We start from the raw sequence: 19,218 nt of genomic DNA, 5'->3' as shown, positions 1-19,218 counted from the left end.
AAATACCCCTCAGGTCTTTAATCCCCTTTTCATGAAGAGTTGTGCAGACAACTTTGAGCAATCCCTATTTCTGCCGAAAATGGAGGAATAATCATTGACAAAACAGGTGAGGATGGTTGCATTACTGAACTCTGCCCTGAGGAATATCTGCAATGATGAAATGATTTATCTCCAACAAACACCAAATGCACTAGGTATGATTCCAAGCAGGAATATAATTTTGGAGTACTTATTGCCCAAGTAATGTATCTTTGTAAATTCTATTTATTAATTCATTTTTAGAAAAATCTGTGAATGTCCTGGATCCTGATGAAGAGCGCAGAATGCAAATAAAAAGACAGGAACAAGCTACTCGTGCAGCGAGGATGCTGTATGTTCTGCAGCAGCAAGTGAGAACCAGTTTAAATTTTTACAAAGGAAGTTAATAATAGACCTTTTTTTAAATCATGGATCAAATCCTGATAACACAAAGTTTTTAACACAGAGAATGAAAGATTAGCGAGAAGCACTTTTGACTTGCTATTTTGCCACTTGCAAGTACAGAAAAGCTTTGAATGGAAAAAATATGCTTTTTATTTGTTTAATCCAATAAAACCATGATGACTTCTGACCCTGAAATTGTAACCAACCAGATATTGATTTTATGAAGGGTATTGTCAGGGGCGAACAGCTCAAAAAAACTGTCATTCTAAGTTAGGTTTTGTATTGAAAAGCAAAATAAAACTGTTGGTTTTAAACTGAAATAAAAACAGAAATTGCTGGAAGTATCAGCAGGTCAGCCAGCATCTGTGGATAGTGAAACGGTTAATGTTTCAGGTCAATTACCTTTCATCAGAACTAGAAAAAGTTAGAAATCAAATATGTTTTGAGTTGCAGAGAAAGGGAAAAGCTGGAGAGAACAAAAGGAACGTCTGTGATAGGATGGATGCTAAAAGAGACTGAATGATTTTAAAAAAAGTGTTGGTGCCATATAGACAGAAAATGCTGGAAACACTCAGCAGGTAAGGCAGTATCTGTGGAAAGGAAAACAAGAAAAATCAGGTCAGGAACACTTCATCAGAGTTAGAAACTCTCTTTCCCCTTTTCTCCCCCCTCTTTTTTTTCCCTGATGTTGCCTGACCTGCTGAGTGTTTCCAGCATTTTCTCTTTTTATTTTAGAATTCCAGCATCTATAATTACTTTGATTTTTAGTCTACTGGTGTTGTTACCAGCTGGAAAAGGTCAGTGAAACCTTGTTAATTGCAACTGATCTGTTGTCGAGATGATGTAAATAGGAGAGAAAAGAAATAATGCTGTAACTGTGACGTATATAATACTGCAGTTGCTGGTAATCTGAAATAAAATTGGAATGCCAAAATTCTCAGGCAACATCTGTGGATAAGTCATCAACCTGAAACATCACCTCTGTTTAACAGTCTTGCCAGAGATAGTACCTGACCTGTTGATAGTTCCAGCATTTTTTGTTTGATCATAGAACTTACATTTTTGGAGACCTGGAATTTCCATGGATGAATTAATCAGGATTTATCTCTTGTAAATGTATATTGCAGCTCCCTTTACATTTGAGGATTTTATGACTTAAATGACCTATTCACTTGTATAAACATCTCTGGTTTAACTTGTAGTAAAAATGTAGTTTGCACCACAAATCTTAATGTTTTTATCTTTTAATGAATGTGAAGTTGAAGTTTTATTGGAAATTCAAACTTGTGGGAGGTGAACTGGAGTTAAATATACTGAATAGAGTATTGTTTATATTAACTTCAGAATATTGTAACTACGTGTTTACATTTCAGAATTGTTTGGACAATGTATTTCTGAGATGCTATGAAAAATACTTCATGAAAAACTAGCTGTCAACATGTTATATAAAAATATTTTTCATGAGTAAGTTAGAAATTGAAATAATAATTGGATGAGATTTTCTTCCCATTAATGAAATTTTTTATCTTTTGATGTATTTATCTTTATTTAATGAAGGTAAATGAAATACAGGAAGCAATTGACAAACAAAGCCCACATAAGGTGAAACACACCAAAAAGGTCAGAAATTTAAATATTGAAATTTTAGTGTTATTACTTTGGAAGTTGATTTATTTTCAGAGTTTAAAAATTGATGTGTATCACATTTGTTCTTAATTGAAAGTTAGAACGTTTTTATTTCTTTCAAGGGCAGAATTAACCTTTGTAATAAAACTTTATATTAAAAAAATTTCAGGTGGATGTATTGGTCCTGATTTGTTTCCTGTCAAAGTAACATTGTGATTAATGGTACTTATTTATAAACTTGTGGTACTGCAACTTCAGGCTGGCAGAATTTAAATAACCAAAATTAGTATCCAAATTGTTCTGCTCCATCATTAGGTTGGTAAAAATGGCAATTTTGCTGTTAGCCTCACCACTGAATTGCATCGAATAAGTGGGAATGTATTTGTGCAGCAGAGACCAAATTAAACTTGGCACAGAAAGTCAACCCTCAACTATATCAAGCTGTTTACTGTTTTAATGATCTGATGATTGTTACTACTATCATTATCAATCAACCTCTCTGGGAATGAAAATTATATGTTGTTCCTATGGAATATTATTTTTTGAGGCTGTAATTGTTGATTTGAAAATATGTTTTTCACTTTTCCTTTATATAATTCAAACAAAGAAAATCCATTTCATTTTTTCCATCTTGCTTGCTGCTCATAATTAAATATTGAATTTGGCCATTCTATTTTGCACTTCCTTCTCAGTTGTTGCAATGTCAATTTCACAGTATTTCAACTTGGTTAGGGAGATTTGAAGTTGCTTCTTCTGTTCACCTGACTCTCAGGTATGTTTCCTTCAGTGCTTTATTATCGCTATACCATGCAAAAAAATTAAACCTATGTTTGTGAGGAGAAGGACTGTCTAAAGGCAAAGTTAGATGTAAAATTAATTTGTCAGGTGGGAACATGTAGTGCATCTTAAATTTTAATTCCTTTTATAGTGACCACACTACTGTCAAATTTTCTGTTGAAAATTCATTTGTTTTTTAAAAGCATGGGAAAATAATCAGTGATTCCACCCAGTATAACATTACTGACTTCACTTCACTAGAAGTGTCACTGAGTGATATTGTTGCAATTTATGTGTGTTTCAGTCTCGAGCCATGTCTCAGTTAGCAGCTGCACACAGAGGTGCTGTCCGTGCCTTACAAATGTTTGTTGGTCAGCTTTCTGGGCAATCAGACCGACAGATTCCTACCTACTACAAGGAGCTGGGGCAGTTGATTCGACAACTTTCTCTCTGTTCTGCCAAACTGGAAACTGACACAGACTCTTCCATACCAGAAACAGTTATGGATATCCTGCATCAGGTTGAGGTAAGTCTCAAGTGAAAACCTGAAAATAATTGAGATATAATATTGTTAACACTATTCAAGCTCTAAAGTGAAGCTTAAAATTAGAAGTGCCGATGTAGTGTGGGCACCTTGATAGTGTTTGTGGACTCATGAACTACTCAAGCCATAAATCCAATGGTCAATTATTTTTCATAGAGTCATACAGAAGGGAAACGGATCCTTCAGGCCATTGTATCCACACCAACCATCAAGTACCAACCTGTATTAATCCCATTTTCCAGCACTTGGCCTGCATCCTTCCATATCATGGTGTTTCAATTGCTCATCTAAACACTAAAATGTGAGGGTGTCTGCCTGCACCACCCCCTAAGACAGTGTGTTCCAGATCTCAACCAGCCTCTGGGTAAAACAAAATTCTTCGTCCCCTCTTAAATGTCCTACTCCTTAGCTTAAACCTATGCCATCTCATTATTGACATGTCTGCTAAGGGAAGCATTTTTTTTTTTGCCATTTACCCTATAAATTCCCCTTCGTAATTTTGTACTCCTCAATCAGATCTCCCTCGGCCTTCTCCACACGAAGGAGGTCAAGGTACTTTCTAGGTCCTGCCATTCATTATGTATATCCTAGACTTATTAGCCTTTTCAAAATACACAATCTCACATTTTTCAGGATTAAATTCCATCTGCCATTTCTATGCCCATCTTGCCAACATGTCAATATTGTTCTGTCGCTGATGAGTACCCTCCCCATGAACAACAACGCCACCAGTTCTTGAGTCGTCTGTGAGTTTGGTAATCGTACCTCCTACATTCATGTCAAATGTATATAACAAACAGCTAGGATCCCAGCTGATACCTGTGATCAGTGGTCGCAGCTTCCAATCACAAAAACAACCCTTGACCATCACTCTCATCTTCTGATAGCCGTGTTAATTTCAGTTGCAATTTGCCAAATTAGCCTAGATCCCATGGGCCTATTTGGTTCTTTTGGACCAGTCTTCTGTGTGTGACCTTGTCAAAGGCCATACTGAAGTACATGTAGACTACATTCTTCTGACATACTTAAATTCATCTTAATCTCTTGCATTCCTTATGTCAGGTTCAACTATTCTTGGCCATGTTGCTGACTAAATTGGGGATAAGGTGTAATTTATACTCCCAACAGTTGCACAGTCAAAATAGAATTCAATCAATGCAATATCTGCATGGTCATTCATCCCCTACAATCTGTGGTCACCCAACAATATCTGCATCATTATTATTCCACTGTGCCTATGTGTGGTTTACCACCTCCAGAATAGTTGATCAAAACTCTACTCGTAATCTGAAAACTGTTTTTAGGTTTGAAAATGTAACTTATTTCCATATATCCTTGGTAAATAGAATGCGATGGAGTCCCATTCGCTAATGCCATCCATACCCGTAAATCTGTATTGGTAAATGATGCTACCCATTTTCTAATTAAAACAGTATACCTTGTATTTATTAAGTACGTAGGATATTTTGGGAAAGGCAGTAAGTTTTTCACCTTGTAAATCCCTGCTTTGTCTGAATTATATAATATTTTGAAATCTTGGAAGCAAGAGGTCATTTTGTTGGGGGAAGAAGCTCAATTTAAATTGGCCATTTGTCTCGCTGAATTGATTGCAGCTGACTGGGCACTAAATGCATTAAAGACTTTCTGCTGTCATTGTTTTTCAGCAGCTCTGGCTGACAGAGAAAACCAGCTGTGATTAAGCCCAAAGGCAAAGTTATCCATGACTTGAATGTATGCAATAATGAGGAAACTTCATAAGTGGTTCAGATCTGTAATATGTTTGACCAACCATTTCTTATCATGGATAAATATATACAGTGTTAGAATCAATTTGTTTGCTGTAAGTGGTAGGGATGATGTATGAAGTTGTTTTAATGTCATCTGTTGCACCTGTGAAAGAATTGTGAACGAGTATCTTTAGGTGTGATGAACAAGGAATATTGTTGTTAGTGGTAACATCTTTATTGGCAATAAAATTGGCCAAAACTAGACTAAAACAAGAAAACCAATTTGAAGAAAAAAATATGAATAATAACAGCTGCTAAGGATCAAGGTTGAAGGTTATAAGTTAATGTTGGCACCTAAAGGCACAATCAAAATACTTGAACTTTGATGGAATGGTAAATTGAAAATGAAAAGTAAAATTGTGGACCAAGTCAATGCATTGTCTAATTTAATACACAACAGTTTCATTAAACTCTGGCCTTAAGTCATTGTAGGAAAACAGCTGAGAAAACAATATTGGTTTGTGCAACTTTTTTCTGAAGATTTTGACTAAATGCAAATTATTCTGGGTATGCTAAGATGTTTATAGAGTTGTACAGCATGGAAACAGGCTGTTCGGCCCAACTGGTCCATGTCAACCAAGATTCCCATTTAAGCTGGTTTCATTTGTCCGCGTTTGGCCGTGTCCCTCTAAACCTTTCCTATCCATGTACCTGTCTAAGTACCTTTTAAATAGTACTAATGTACCTGCCTCAACCATTTCCTCTGGGCAGTTAATTGCACATACTGAGCACCCTCTGGGTGAAAAAGTTGCCCCTCAGATTCCTGTTAAGATCACAAGACAAAGGAGCAGAAGTAGGCCATTCGGCCCATCGAGTCTGCTCCATGAGCTACACTAAAAATTATTCCTATCTAGCCCCAATTTCTGGCCTTGTCCCCGTATCCCTTGATACCTTGACTAATTAGATACCTATCTATCTCCTCCTTAAAAGCCCCTAATGATTGGGCCTCCACAGCTGTACGTGGCAAAGAATTCCATAATTTTACTACCCTCTGGCTAAAGAACTACCCTGTGGCTAAACCTACTCCTATTATGTTCAAAGTATCACATGATTAAATTGCACAAGGCATTTACATCTCTTTTTGATACGGACTATCTTTTTAGTTAGACAGTGAGCAAAAGAAGATGCCTTTTGAAATTGGACAAATAAATTTCATTACTGAATATTTGGTATTGATTCTAAACTACTGAATGGATAAGTTCCTGACATAATGTAATAAATCAGAATCAGGTTTATTATCACTGACATGTTGTGAAATTTGTTGTTTTGTGGCAGCAGTACAGTGCAAGACACAAGGACATAAAAATTGCTATGAGTTACAAAATAAATAGTACAAAAGAGGAATTAACAAGGTAGTGTTCATTGACCGTTCAGAGATCTGATTGCGGAGGGGAAGAAGCTGTTCCTGAAACGTTGATTATGGGTCTTCAGGTGCCTGTACCTCTTCCTCGATGGTAGTAACGTGAGGAGGGCATGTCCTGGGTGGCCGGGGTCCTTTATGATGGATGCTGCCCTCTTAAGGCACCACCTCTTGAAGATATCCTCGATGGCAGGGAGGGTTGTGCCTCTGATGGAGCTGGCTGAGTCTACACTTGTTAAGAATTGAGTTTCATCATCAACTTTAAAGTTGACTGCACAGGCAGTTTGTGGCACAAACAAAAATTGTAAGAGTATGGAGTGCTTGTAATATTCAACAGTGGAATAGAGTTTTATCAGTTAAAACTAAAAGTCGAGCCTTAATGAATTGCACTTTATAGATATCATTGTATTGCTTTCTAACTTGTGATTTTCAGTATGATTTAATATTGTTTCCATAATAAACTGTTAAAGTCTAAATCCTTTTGTTGCTTCATGGACCAGTGAGCAGTAGAATGTTCTGATTCTTAAGGTTCCCCCATAATTTGCTAACCTCCACAAGGGAAAGAAAATTAAAGCAGAAATCATTTTGGTTTCACAAATTTGCAAGCAGATCAGATACCCACTCTAATCATGGATGGTTTGTGCTTGGAGGTACCTTGAGTGTGAAAGAATGTAATATTTTGCCATGGAGACCAAAGATTTTTTACTTTGTGAACTTACCAGGGTTTTGATTCACTGCTTGGGACACAACATGCTCAAAAGAAATCAAATCAAATGCCACAGAAAGCTCAAAGTGTTTCCGCACCAAACAGAAAAAGATCCTCGTGTAGGCACAGAAGCTGTTCTGCTGATAGAGAGCGAACATCACCCGTCACAAAGGATAATGTTTTGAGTGCACCTGAAGGATTGCCTCCATTTAAGATTGGTAAGTCACATAATCCTTTATTCTTAGTGTCACTAAATAAGAGGAATAGGAATGGAGAAGGAGAAATTTAGAATCATGACAGCATTGCCTAAGGATGACTGCTCATGCTAGAACCAATCTGAGGGGCATTTGAGGGGCAATTGTGAAGTTACTTCTGTCTAAATTTGACTGTACTAAATTATGCCACTCTGTCTTTTGTAACACAATTAGGGTGAATCCTAGGGAACAATGCTCAAATTGTGTCTCGACCAGAGCATTACACAGTTTAACTGGTACTCCCTCTGATTTGTACTCTTTTAGATTGGATATGGTTCAATTCTGTGTTTTGAGTCTACTAAGACCTATTGGTATCTTTCAGCCTCTTTTTCTTAGTTGAGCCAATACAATTCATGGAACATGTGTGCTTTCCACTTTTCCTTGCCAACTGTCGTATTTAAAACTTGTCTGCATTAAATTCCACCTGTCAATTATTGGCCTTGTGCATAGCTCATCTAACTCATTCTGCAATAAGTGAGCACCTTTTTGGTTTTTACTCCCCATTCCAACTTGGTATTATCTGGAAATCTGAGCACTTTGCATTGAGTTTTTGAAAGCTAAGTGAAATAAATTGAAAACAAATGTATTATTGCACAACATAATTCCTCCAAACTTCTAACATGTAACAAGTCTTTAGCCGATTTCTCATCTAGCTCCAAGATTACGTAATCTGCAGAGGTTTAATCTTAACAAATAGCTTCTGTGTAAAGCTTTGCCAAATGTCATTTCAAAATGCATCTAAACAAAGCAGTGACATTTCCCTCAACCATTTGGGTTGTTAGTTCTTCAGAGGTCCAGGAGGATTGTTAGGCAGAATCTTTCTAAAACTATGCTACTGACTAAATGATGTAGGTAATTTTCAATTTGACACCAGATTGGTGTGCTAGTCATCAAATTCATGCTCTTGTGAAACAACTTAATGGTTCTTGCATGTTCTCTGAATGTTTTTAATGTTGATGGACTTTCTGTTGTTGTTATTTGTCATTGCAACTATGAACTTTTTTCTTGATTCCTCTGATCGTCATATGGATATGATGCATCTAATTTCCAGATTTATGGTTGCTGTCTCTCCAGGACTTGAAAGGTGTTTGTTTGTCAACCTTGCCTTTAAGCTATTTGGACTTTCTTCCTCATGTTTAATTGTGAGAAGTCTTGTAATTAAATAACTTTACTACATTCTCAAACACTATTTTCTCATAGTTTATAGTATGCTCCAAGTGTAAGTTTTTACACTATTAAAAGTTTCTACTCTGAACAGTGTTATTAAGGCCTGGCAATGGGATCGTCTTCTTCCTTATAACCTGAATCAAATTTCTATTTTTTTTTCAGTTTCTTTGTGCCAGAGCAGGTTTTTTTTGGTATTTTAAATTTTCAGTTGCATATTTTATGAAACATTCCAAGTACAAGTTCTTTGGAACATTTCTTTGGATTAAATCATTGTATCAAACTTTGAAAACAGAGGTGTAAGCAAGGTTTTTCAGTCTTTTTACCATTCTTGCTGATGCAAACTGGTTGATAACTCATCGTTTGGATTCCCTTGATTCTTGAATTTTTCATAGTTTCCAAGTTAACTATGAAGTTAAATGTGAGAATTCTTAATTTTTTTGCTATAATAAACTGTGGGTTTCCATTTCCTGAGTTTTAAATGTTACTTGCTTTTTTTTATTTACAGCGTGGTAACAGGCCCTTCCGGCCCAACAAGTCCACGCCGCCCATTTTTTTAAAACCCAAATTAACCTACCCTTACGTCTTTGGAATGTGGGAGGAAACCGGAGCACCTGGAGGAAACCCACGCAGACATGGGAGAACGTACAAACTCCTTACAGACAGCGACGGGAATCGAACCCCGATTGCTGGCGCTGTAATAGCGTCGCGCTAACCGCTACGCTACCGTGCCGCTTCATAAGTAATATTAAGTATTCTTTACTGTGGAAATTTTGGTTGGAAAAGAGCAGTAAAATTACCATTCTCATATTACTGAATTAAATATTATTAATTTGCTTGAAGAACAATGATGAAAATACTTATTGGATTTTTACACTGTTCAGTAAAATGTTTTGTTAAAATAAATGTTTTGCACAGATGAAAACTGGCATGTTCCTGAATCTTCCAGACCACAGCAAAGCAGTAGAGAGTCCCCACCACCCCATTTGGAACAACAGCAGGAGGAAGACCCTCCAACTCCTGATAGGAATGCAGCACTGAGGGCTGGATTAGAAGCTTTACAGCGCGTTGGAGCCTTGAATAAATCTGCTACAGAGAAAACAACAACTAAAAAAGGAGTGCTGCTGCCATATGTAAGTTACAAATAATGATTGTACTATGGTTTTATTATAAGCATGACTTAGTGCTTTCTTTAGTGATTAATGCAGACCATACTGATGATTTTAAGACTAAGGTTTTTATTTCCTTTTCTCCATGTTGCCATGAACTGATCATTCAAAAGAAATAATGCAGGAATTGTTACAATGACAGTTTCTCTTTGATGATCCACAAGCAATGGGCTAGCTGTTAGTTTGCCAACTTTTGTTTTATTCCTGCAACGTTATTACTTTAGCATTACCATTATATTTAACAATATAAATGGGGCCTTGTAATTGGAAAGAGTGCGTATACAATACAATGGTGACCAAACCAAAGTACTCCTTTGTACTATGGGTCTCCAATGTCTGAATCAGTTGGGGTCAGTTCTAATGAAAGGTCATAAACCTGATATACTTTTTTCCCCTGTTTAATTTTGCTAAATATCGTTAGCATTTTTATGGTTTTATTTTTCAGGAGTATTTTGCTTTTATGTATCTTTTATAGTAAATATCTTAATGACCCATATATAAAATGATGCAGTGGAATTTCTCATGCCAGTGAGAAATTGATCAACCATTTTGGTTTGATGCTGATTTTAAAATACTGTGGCATAGACCTATCTCTGTTATTATTCCAGTTCATTTACAAGTCAAGAAAATTGGAATGATTTGGCCAAAAAGTTAGATGATCTTCCATTAGGAAGAATAATTTAAAAATATTACCTCTGAATGTTCTGGTGCAGGTATTTTTGCTATCATGTTTAGTGCAGCTCTGAAACTGCATAAAATCAATACAAGAAGTGATTATAAACGTGAAAAGTCAGTAGGATTGAATTCTACATTCTGGAAGTTGATCTGTGTTTTGGCTTTACACTGGTTCACACACAAATATGGGCACAGTGAAGCAAGTTTCCCAAAAAATTAATTATTTAATTGCTTGTAATGAATCAATTATTTGTTAACAAAAATAAAATTCAACCAACATTTGCATGGAAATAACAGCTACACACACAATCCTGCTTACAAATAAATATAGACAAACTGAAGTGCTACTCATCCTGGATCACTGTTCATTTCAAAAAGAGCTCAAAGTGTAATTTTGAATGCCCGTAAAGTACATTTCTGGCTTTTGAATATCAGTTCTACTACAGTTGTAGAATTTTTCACGATATTTCATTGAATCTCTTGTTTACATTGGAAAAACAAAGAAATTCAGTCCATTACTGTTCATATTTATTGTTCTTTTAATTTATGGAATGAATTTTAGCAGCATAAACTGAAGAAAATGCCTGCAATGCGTAGCTGCTTTCAGAAAGCTACAGTGTCTTCAGAACTAAAGAAAAATCAAGGACCACTTAAAGACAGCAAACCTCTTTCAATTCCAGCATGTCCTAACCCTTTTCCAATGTCATCTAAACGGTGAGTAACCACGCAACATTGGGTTGTATTGCACTGAGAGCTAGCTGTTGGTTCTGTACATACTACTGACTAGCTTCAGTGCATGCAACAGCATTTTCCTTACTTCCACAGCTATGCACTGCAGTTTGGAAATACAAGATGCACACTGATCTCTCAATTCACCCTGCACTTGCTACTAAGTCCAGGGACATTCCATAAGTTATTGAGTTGAGTGAACAGATAATAACTACTATCTGTTTTTTTAAAAAAAATTATCCTTAGATTCCCTTGAAAATTCCTTCCTCTCACCTTAAACCCAAGCCCTCTTGTTTCTGATACCCCTACCATGGGAAAAAGATTCTGATTATCTACCTTATCTATGCCTCTTATAATTTTACAAGCCTTCATCAGGTCACCCCTCTGCCTCCTTTGATCCAGGGAAAAAAAAGCCCAGCCTCGAATCTTTCTCCTTAACTAAAGTCCTCCAATCCAGGCAACATCCTGGTGAACCGCCTCTGCAATCTCTCCAACATAACCGCCTCCTTCCTATAGTGTGGCAAACTGCAAGTGCCCTCTAATCAGTGTTTTGTAAAGTTGCAGTATAACCTCCCAACTTTCATAGGCTGTGCCTTGACCTATGAAGGCGAGCATGCCAAATGCCTTCTTTATCACTCTTTCTACATGTGTGGTCACATACACGGAACTATAGACGAATGCCAAGGCTCCTCTGTTCATCAACGTTCCTTAGCGACCTACCATCTTCTGCATATGTCCTACTCCTATTTGCCTTCCGGAAGTGCATCACTTTGCACTTGTCGGGATTAAATTCCACCTGCCGAGTCTCTACCCAAGTTTCCATCTGTCCTGTATCCTGCTGCAGCTTTGAACAATTTTCCTTGCTATCCATAATAGCGCCAATTTTCCTGTCATCCACAAATTACCAGTCATTCCTGCTACATTCACTTCCAAGCTGTTCAGATATATCACAAACAACAAGGTACACCACTGGTCACAGGTTGCTAATCATAAAAGCATCCTTCCACCAGCTCCTTTTGGCTCCTATCGCCATGACAATTTTGGATCCAGTTGGCTAGCTCCCCTTGGATACCATATGCCTTAACCTTCTGGATTAACCCACCATGCGGGAGCTTGTCAGATGTCTCAATAAAGGTCATACAGACAACCTCTACTACCCTGCCATTATCAATCTTATTATCTTCTCAAGAAGCTCAGTCAAATTAGTGAGACAGAATATCCCCCAGATAAAACCGTGTTGACTATCCCTGATCAGCCCCTGTCTTTCCAAATGTATGTAAGTCCTATACCTCGTGGTGCCACACCTGTGGCTAGCGATGATGCAAAAATCTCTGTCAGGGCCCCAGCTATCTTCTTCCTTGTTTCCCATTTATTATTTTATTGTTATGGCAGTGAAATTTTTATTTGACATGTACTATTATTGGGCTTGAAATTATTATTTGAAATATTTAATGCCTAATTTATGACCTCTTAAATAATTCTTCAGATTTCCATTGAAGAAACAGAAAACAAGATTGGGAGGCCACATATCTATACCTGCAGACAGGAGTCAAATTAGTTTGCTTAAGGAAATGGAACAAGAAAGGCGAGAAGCTGCAGGGACTGAAGCAATCAGGTGGGGTTGCTGATTTCAGTGAAGAAAGCCATTGGGCTACATTCAAGGACCCTTCTATTGCTTTTCTATTGCAGGTTCACTTCTTAAGAGGCTTCGGGGATCTTTCTTCAGCTACTTGATCACTTTCTGCATGTTGACCAGTTTATGTGAAGAATTTTCTGATTTTAGTTCCAAAATTGACCACTGCAATCCTGAACTATGTTCTTCAGCACTTGGTTTATAGTAATCTTCTAAACTATTATCTTGAAAGTAGCTTTATAGATTTCCTTAGAAAATTATGATATTTGGATCAAGTTGGCTGGGAAATGCACGAGAAAATGAAGAAAAGCTTAGATAATAAAATGAGCCATTCATCACTTGTTTTGAATGTAACTGCAGTTTGGCACAAAAACTCTCATAATTGCTTGCATAATGTTTCTATTTTAAATTAAATTTAATTTAAACTGCCTCAACATGTCCATACTGTTGAAGGATTCAGCACGGCTACTAAAATTTGTTGTTTTCTTTGAGGGCAGCTGGTGAGGAACTGGGAAAAATTCATGAGCTCTCTTCTTGGCTGAGGAAAGATGGAGGGAACTTTATTCTACACCTAGTTATTTTGCCACTGATCTACAGTGCATGATGCAGTAACATTTGCTCCTTGGAATAGTTTTTTTTAATAAAGGTGTAGTGTACAGGGATCCATAGGGATAGGTATTGAAATGATTTCAGATCTTTTGCTAATTTTCTTTGCACCGTGTCTATATTCTACAAAGAATTTTCCGGATTAATTTCTACAATACTGTGGTCTGCTATTGAGGTGAGCAGGTGTGTCTGTTCATTTCTAACTGATATTAGTTGACATATCATTGTATCAAACAGTGGCTACAATTTGTTTATATTCTGTGTTCTTTAAGAAGGTAAAATTCAATTTCAGTCCAAGAATTTTTCCCTGCCACCCAGTTATTGTTCTTTTAGGCAAAGACTGCTGCTGAGTTTCCAGTGTAAGGGGACGTATTTGATAGCTTAGTCAACTGTTCTTGTGTGAAGATTGTGTTAATTTCTATTGCACATCTTGTATGCAGTTTATTTTTCGAATATTTATTTTAGGTTGGCATGGCTTGATTCCGAGACTGCCCGTAGGATGAGGGAATTGAATGAACTCTGCCAACAAGAAACTGACAGAATAAAGAAAATGAGGTAGAACTTTTATAATTACTAATTTTGGTATAGATGTTAATAAATAGCAAAAAGGCCATCTTTGGATCCTTCATTGATTTTTAAATGCAATACCACGGACTTAATTTGTAAGAAAGGTAGATGTGTGATATTGACCCAGAAATGGAGCAATAAAAATTGAACTTCTCTTTCACAATCCAGGAGCTTGCAGAAGGTGTTAGGGCAGGGCTGTCCATGATGAAATGTGAGATGGTTGGAAAAATATGAAAATAGAAATGTCAACAGCCAACTGACACACAATTGACATGGCAAGAATTGACAAAAACTTTAAAGCATTCAAACTTACTTAATGCATCTTAGACCGTAAGATATAGGAGCGGAATTAGGCCACTTGGTCCATCAAGTCTGCACTGCTATTCAATCATGGCGGATTTTTTTTCAACCTCATTCTCTTGCCTTCTTGCTGTAACCCTTAGGTTCTTGATTGGCAAGTAGATTATCAATCTCTGCCTTGAATACACCCAATGACTTGGTCTCCACAGCCCTCTGTTGCAACAAATTAGACAGATTCACCACCCTCTGGCTGAGGAAATTCCTCCTCACCTTAGTTTTAAAGGGACTTCTGTTTATTCTGAGACTGTGCCCTTTGATCCTACTAATGGAAACACCCTCTGCATGTCCTCTCTGTCCAGGCCTTTCAATATTCGGTAGGTTTCAGTGAGATTCCCCCTCATAAGGGAATTCCATCGAGTACAGGCCCAGAGCCATCAAATGCTCCTGATACATTAAGCCTTTCATTCCCAGGATCATTCTTGTGAACTTCTTCTCGACCCTCTCCAGGGTCAGCACATCTTTCTTTGGATACAGGGCCCAAAATTGCTCAAAATATTCCAAATGCGGTCTGATCAATGCCTTATAAAGCCTCAGCAGTACGTTCTTGCTTTATATTCAGTCCCCTCAAAATGAATGCTAACATAGTATTTGCAAATAACTCAACCTGCAAGTTACCTCTCAGGGAATCCTGAAATAGGAATCCTGAACTAGATATTTAGAAACATTGAAGTGAAAATCAACCAAACATTAAGTTGAGATTTAAATTGCTCAAACAACTTCAAAGTTAAAGTATTAAAGCACTTTAATTTATTGTTCATTTAGGTGTTTCTTTTTTAGTGAATTTTATATTTTTTGGGAAGTTAAGATAGTTTTAAAATACTTATTAAAGTTCTCATATTTTTAAAAATAACTTGTCATACTAAGGGGAAAAGACTAGTTGCTGTGCCTCTCATCATGCGTGGCATACGTTGGAAAGTATAGGAACTAAGATTGGGGAACTTCACAGCAGGCTCCCTGCCTTGCTGAACCCCATGAGGACTCTAGCACTGGATTGAAGCTGGAGATCTGATGTTGACCAAGTAACAGATAGCAGCTTCTATATTTGTGCATTCTTGTGCATTTAAATCTGGAAATTACCGTCAGTAATACAGGTAGACACTGACAGTTTTGCTATTATTTCCCCATAAAATCAGGGCCATTGAAATGCTTGTGTAGAAATAATGGCTAGACTTTCAGACTGGATTTCATTAGACATTTTGTACCATTGTTCAATTATAAATCAGATTCACAGTTTCCACCTATTTATATTTTTACAGGGAGTATTAGAATATTCTGACCATGAAATGTGATTATATGTGATGGAAAAATGATTATTTAAATAAATATTACTTGTTCAGATCTGAAATTGCAGCCCCCAATAAATGGATTGAAAAAGCAGAGGAGGAAATTCGTGAGAGGCTTCAGCCCTTGCTGGACAAAGCACAGGTATCAGATATTTATATAATGAAGAAATTATAATGCGGTGTAAGGAACTTGCTGAGACATTTCTTTTGTCTTCAGGACCGAAGCCTTAACAAACCAGAAGAACTGATCAATTAGGGTTGAATGAGATTGAGAAACTTTTAAGTTTAATGACCAGGTAGAAAATAGTGGAGAAATTAAGGGAATGAAATGTCTACAAACCTCTTGAACCTGATGGCCTGTATCATCTGGTTCTAAAAGAAATAGCTGCCTACTAGTGGTGATCTTGCAAAAATCCCTAGGTTGTAGAAGGGGCTCAGTAGACTGGAAATGTAACACTATCCAAGAAACGAATGAGGGCAAAAATAGGGAATTATAGACCAGTTAACAGTTGTCTGAAAGATACTGAAATGTTTGATTAAGGATATCGTAGCAGTGCATTTAGAAAATCATGTGCAGGCAGGATCAGTATTTTCTTAAAGGGAAATCATAATTGTCAAATGTGTTTTTGAGTTTGTAATTAGTAGGACAGTGAAGGAGGAATTATGGATGTAGTAAATCTTTTTATCTGAAGGCATTTAGTAAGTTACTATACAGATGGTTGTTCCATAAAGTTAAGGGTTTGGGGATACAGGTGTAAAATACTAGCAGGAATAGAGGTTTGATTAAAAGACGGAAATCGGGAATAAATGGATCTTTTACATTGGCAAGTGGCGGTAGAAAGATCAGCACTGGGTGTTGAGCTGTTTGCAGTCAACGTTAATGACTTGGATGTAACCACCTTTGCTGAAAATACAAAGCTGAGTGGGAAAGGGAGCTACGAGGAGTATGTGGTGGGGGTACGGGAGGAAAGAGGATTAAGTACTGGGCAAGAAGGGTCAGATAGAGTATAATGTGGGAAAATGTGAGGCTATTCAATTTGGTGGGAAGAAAAGTACAATTTTTTTCAAATGATGAGGAAGTAGCAAATTTTGGTGTTACTAAACTAAAAGTTGGGCTATACCAGCTAGGGTTTAGAAAAATGCTTATTCAAACATGCAAGATTGTGAAAAGGATTGACATGCCACAAACATGGTTAGCTACACAATTACTCTGACAGCGAAATATGAGCCAGTTGCTCATTGAGCATTAATAAAAGCAGGAAATCTGAGCCATAGTATTGACAAATTAATGATACGTTACTGTAGAAACACAAAGGTGCTAAGAAATAACTATGTCATTAGTTGTGTTTGCCTAATTTGTTGAAAGTCTTTTTAGTCTCTGTCAATGTGCTCAGATAAGTTGATCTGTTTTTATGATGCTCACTCCTCCGTTGTACTCAATGGGGATTGAAAATTCCTTGATTTATGTCTTTGGCTGCAGCAAAAAATACTGTGAGTGATGCGTTATTGATGTGTTGTGTGTCCTCTCATGGTTGTCACCTTCAGAGTCCCACATAGTACCCAAATTAGCCACAGCACTAACCTAAGTACATGAGTGACTACAGCTGAAAAGTGGTTGTGAAGGACTTGAGTCAATCTAAGATGTAGATTTTCTCTATACAATAGGTCATTAGTGACTCTTGGGAGAAGAAATCTCGACATAAAGACTCTTCACTACAACGACAACTATCATCAAAAGTTGCTGATAGGGTGAGAAGATTTAAAAACAAGTGATTTTGCTCTACTAAGTAAATTTTGAACTTGCGTAGGTTAGTCATTTGGATTATGTTAAGTAAAGCATAAAATGTCAATTTTTTTTGTGTTGATGGGCATAAATTTACTTTAATGTTTTATTGGTTTATCAAAATAAAGGAAAACTCTAATCTGGCATCTAATTGTTTGGAAATCCTGATGGTCTGGCTATAATTGCTACGTTTTTGCCATTTCGAGCTTAACATTTTTAGCAGTTATTTTTGCTTTTAAAAGAACAAGTTCTCCATGTACATCAAAGTTTTCTAAGTTTTTGGCTCCCCTGTAAGAGTGTGACCACTAATGTCAACATTACAACAATATTTCTGTAATAATCCTTCAGGCTGCAGCCAGTGCAGACTTTCTTGGTGAAAAGATATTAGACGAGCTGCTGGAGGACACAGCACAAGAATTGCTAAGTATGGAGTTAAAAGCAAAAGTTCATTCAGAAGCTTTGGTGATGCAAGATGATTCTACACTAGAGAACATGCTACAAAGGATGGAAGAGATGGAAGTAAATATTTATTGTTCAGTTTATCTTTTTTTTGGTTCCTACTTATTAGATTCACCCTCTCCTTAACAACCTCCTTCAATAGACTGAGAAACTAAATTTACTTCTGGCCTTCTGTCATATAGACATCTTGGATATGGACATTTCTGCCATTCAGAATTTAAAATCATTATTCTTGCCTGAAAAAAAATTCTCTATATAATTAGAAATGTTCTAAATTTTTGGCTCCCCTGTAAGAGTGTGACCACAAAAGTTAATAGTTGCATATCTCTCCCTCTATACCTCTGGCAGAAATGATTAACTTCTTGCCCAATGCCATACCTGGGTGTCATAGCAAAAAAATTGGAATTGCTTTGTTTGTTCTTTCTGTTGCCATACTAGGTTTTGATTGGTGTTTTGATCATCTTTTGTTTTTTCTTAAACTTACATTTTATTACCACTTCTTTGCATTTCCTATCAGTTCCAGTCAACAGTATAATCAATTGACTTGTTCTTGGTGTCTGCTAATGGTGCCCTTGATTTGCCTACTAGTAGGTGAATGACAGTATTCCACATTAATTTCATATAATGTTTTTCTTGCTTCTCCTTGGGAAAGTGTCTGCCTGACCTCTCTCATACACCATGTTGAATATTGGAGCTCCAGTATTCTGTGTAGAGAGAATCTGTGTTTCTGTAGCCTCTCTGAGCCAACTATCCTTGAGAATATTATTCATTATATTACATGGCAGCCTAGATACAAAACTACTGTACTTTGGGATAATCCTATATCATCTAGTTCTGAATAGAATGGCCAAGGTTTTCCACTTGTGGACCAGCAAGCCACAAGTTCCTTCCTCTGCATTCATTTTACAAGAGTATATATTGCCAAGCATAGTAGCAGAAAATTATTGCCAGTATCCAGATATTCTTACTTGGAAATTAATATATACAATCTTTAGGATATTTTTCAGTCACATCTCATTATTGTATCATGAACATCTATTTGCAAAATCACTAACTTGGCAGCTAAGCTGTTTTATACCTTTTTGTGTTGTTTGCAAACTTGCATGAGAAGCTTTGCGACTTGGATCCATTTGAATCACAGTACTTCCAATTAACGTTTTTTTAAAAGTCAGGACAGTCCACAGTGATAATCAGATAGCAGGACAGGCAATGCCGTGCAATTCACATTAAATGGTTTGAATTCTATTTAAATCCCCATTGTTAAAGGGAAAAACATACAGTACTGCTCTCAAGCAGAAAATTCAACACTTAAA

The 19,218-nt window shown here is 36.8% G+C and overlaps 1 protein-coding gene across 4 annotated transcripts in view; it reads left to right on the top strand.

Annotated features, from left to right (window-relative positions):
* The window catches only part of kiaa0753 (KIAA0753 ortholog), a 37,104-nt gene that overhangs the window by 6,047 nt on the left and 11,839 nt on the right, over positions 1–19,218 (top strand). For 3 of the 4 annotated variants that reach the window (XM_052035263.1, XM_052035261.1, XM_052035264.1), the window contains exons 4-14: positions 283–389; positions 1,981–2,043; positions 3,131–3,352; positions 7,240–7,441; positions 9,560–9,774; positions 11,048–11,199; positions 12,701–12,829; positions 13,919–14,008; positions 15,718–15,805; positions 17,329–17,412; positions 17,795–17,965. In XM_052035263.1, the coding sequence (XP_051891223.1) occupies positions 283–389; positions 1,981–2,043; positions 3,131–3,352; positions 7,240–7,441; positions 9,560–9,774; positions 11,048–11,199; positions 12,701–12,829; positions 13,919–14,008; positions 15,718–15,805; positions 17,329–17,412; positions 17,795–17,965 (1,523 nt within the window). The remainder of the gene's footprint in view (positions 1–282; positions 390–1,980; positions 2,044–3,130; positions 3,353–7,239; positions 7,442–9,559; positions 9,775–11,047; positions 11,200–12,700; positions 12,830–13,918; positions 14,009–15,717; positions 15,806–17,328; positions 17,413–17,794; positions 17,966–19,218) is intronic. The other variant, XM_052035262.1, reaches the window with a different exon arrangement.

This window comes from Pristis pectinata, chromosome 21, assembly GCF_009764475.1.
Source record: "Pristis pectinata isolate sPriPec2 chromosome 21, sPriPec2.1.pri, whole genome shotgun sequence".
NCBI lineage: Eukaryota > Metazoa > Chordata > Chondrichthyes > Rhinopristiformes > Pristidae > Pristis > Pristis pectinata.
The sequence above is the reverse complement of the archived record's forward strand: the minus strand, read 5'-3'. Positions and strand labels throughout refer to the sequence as shown.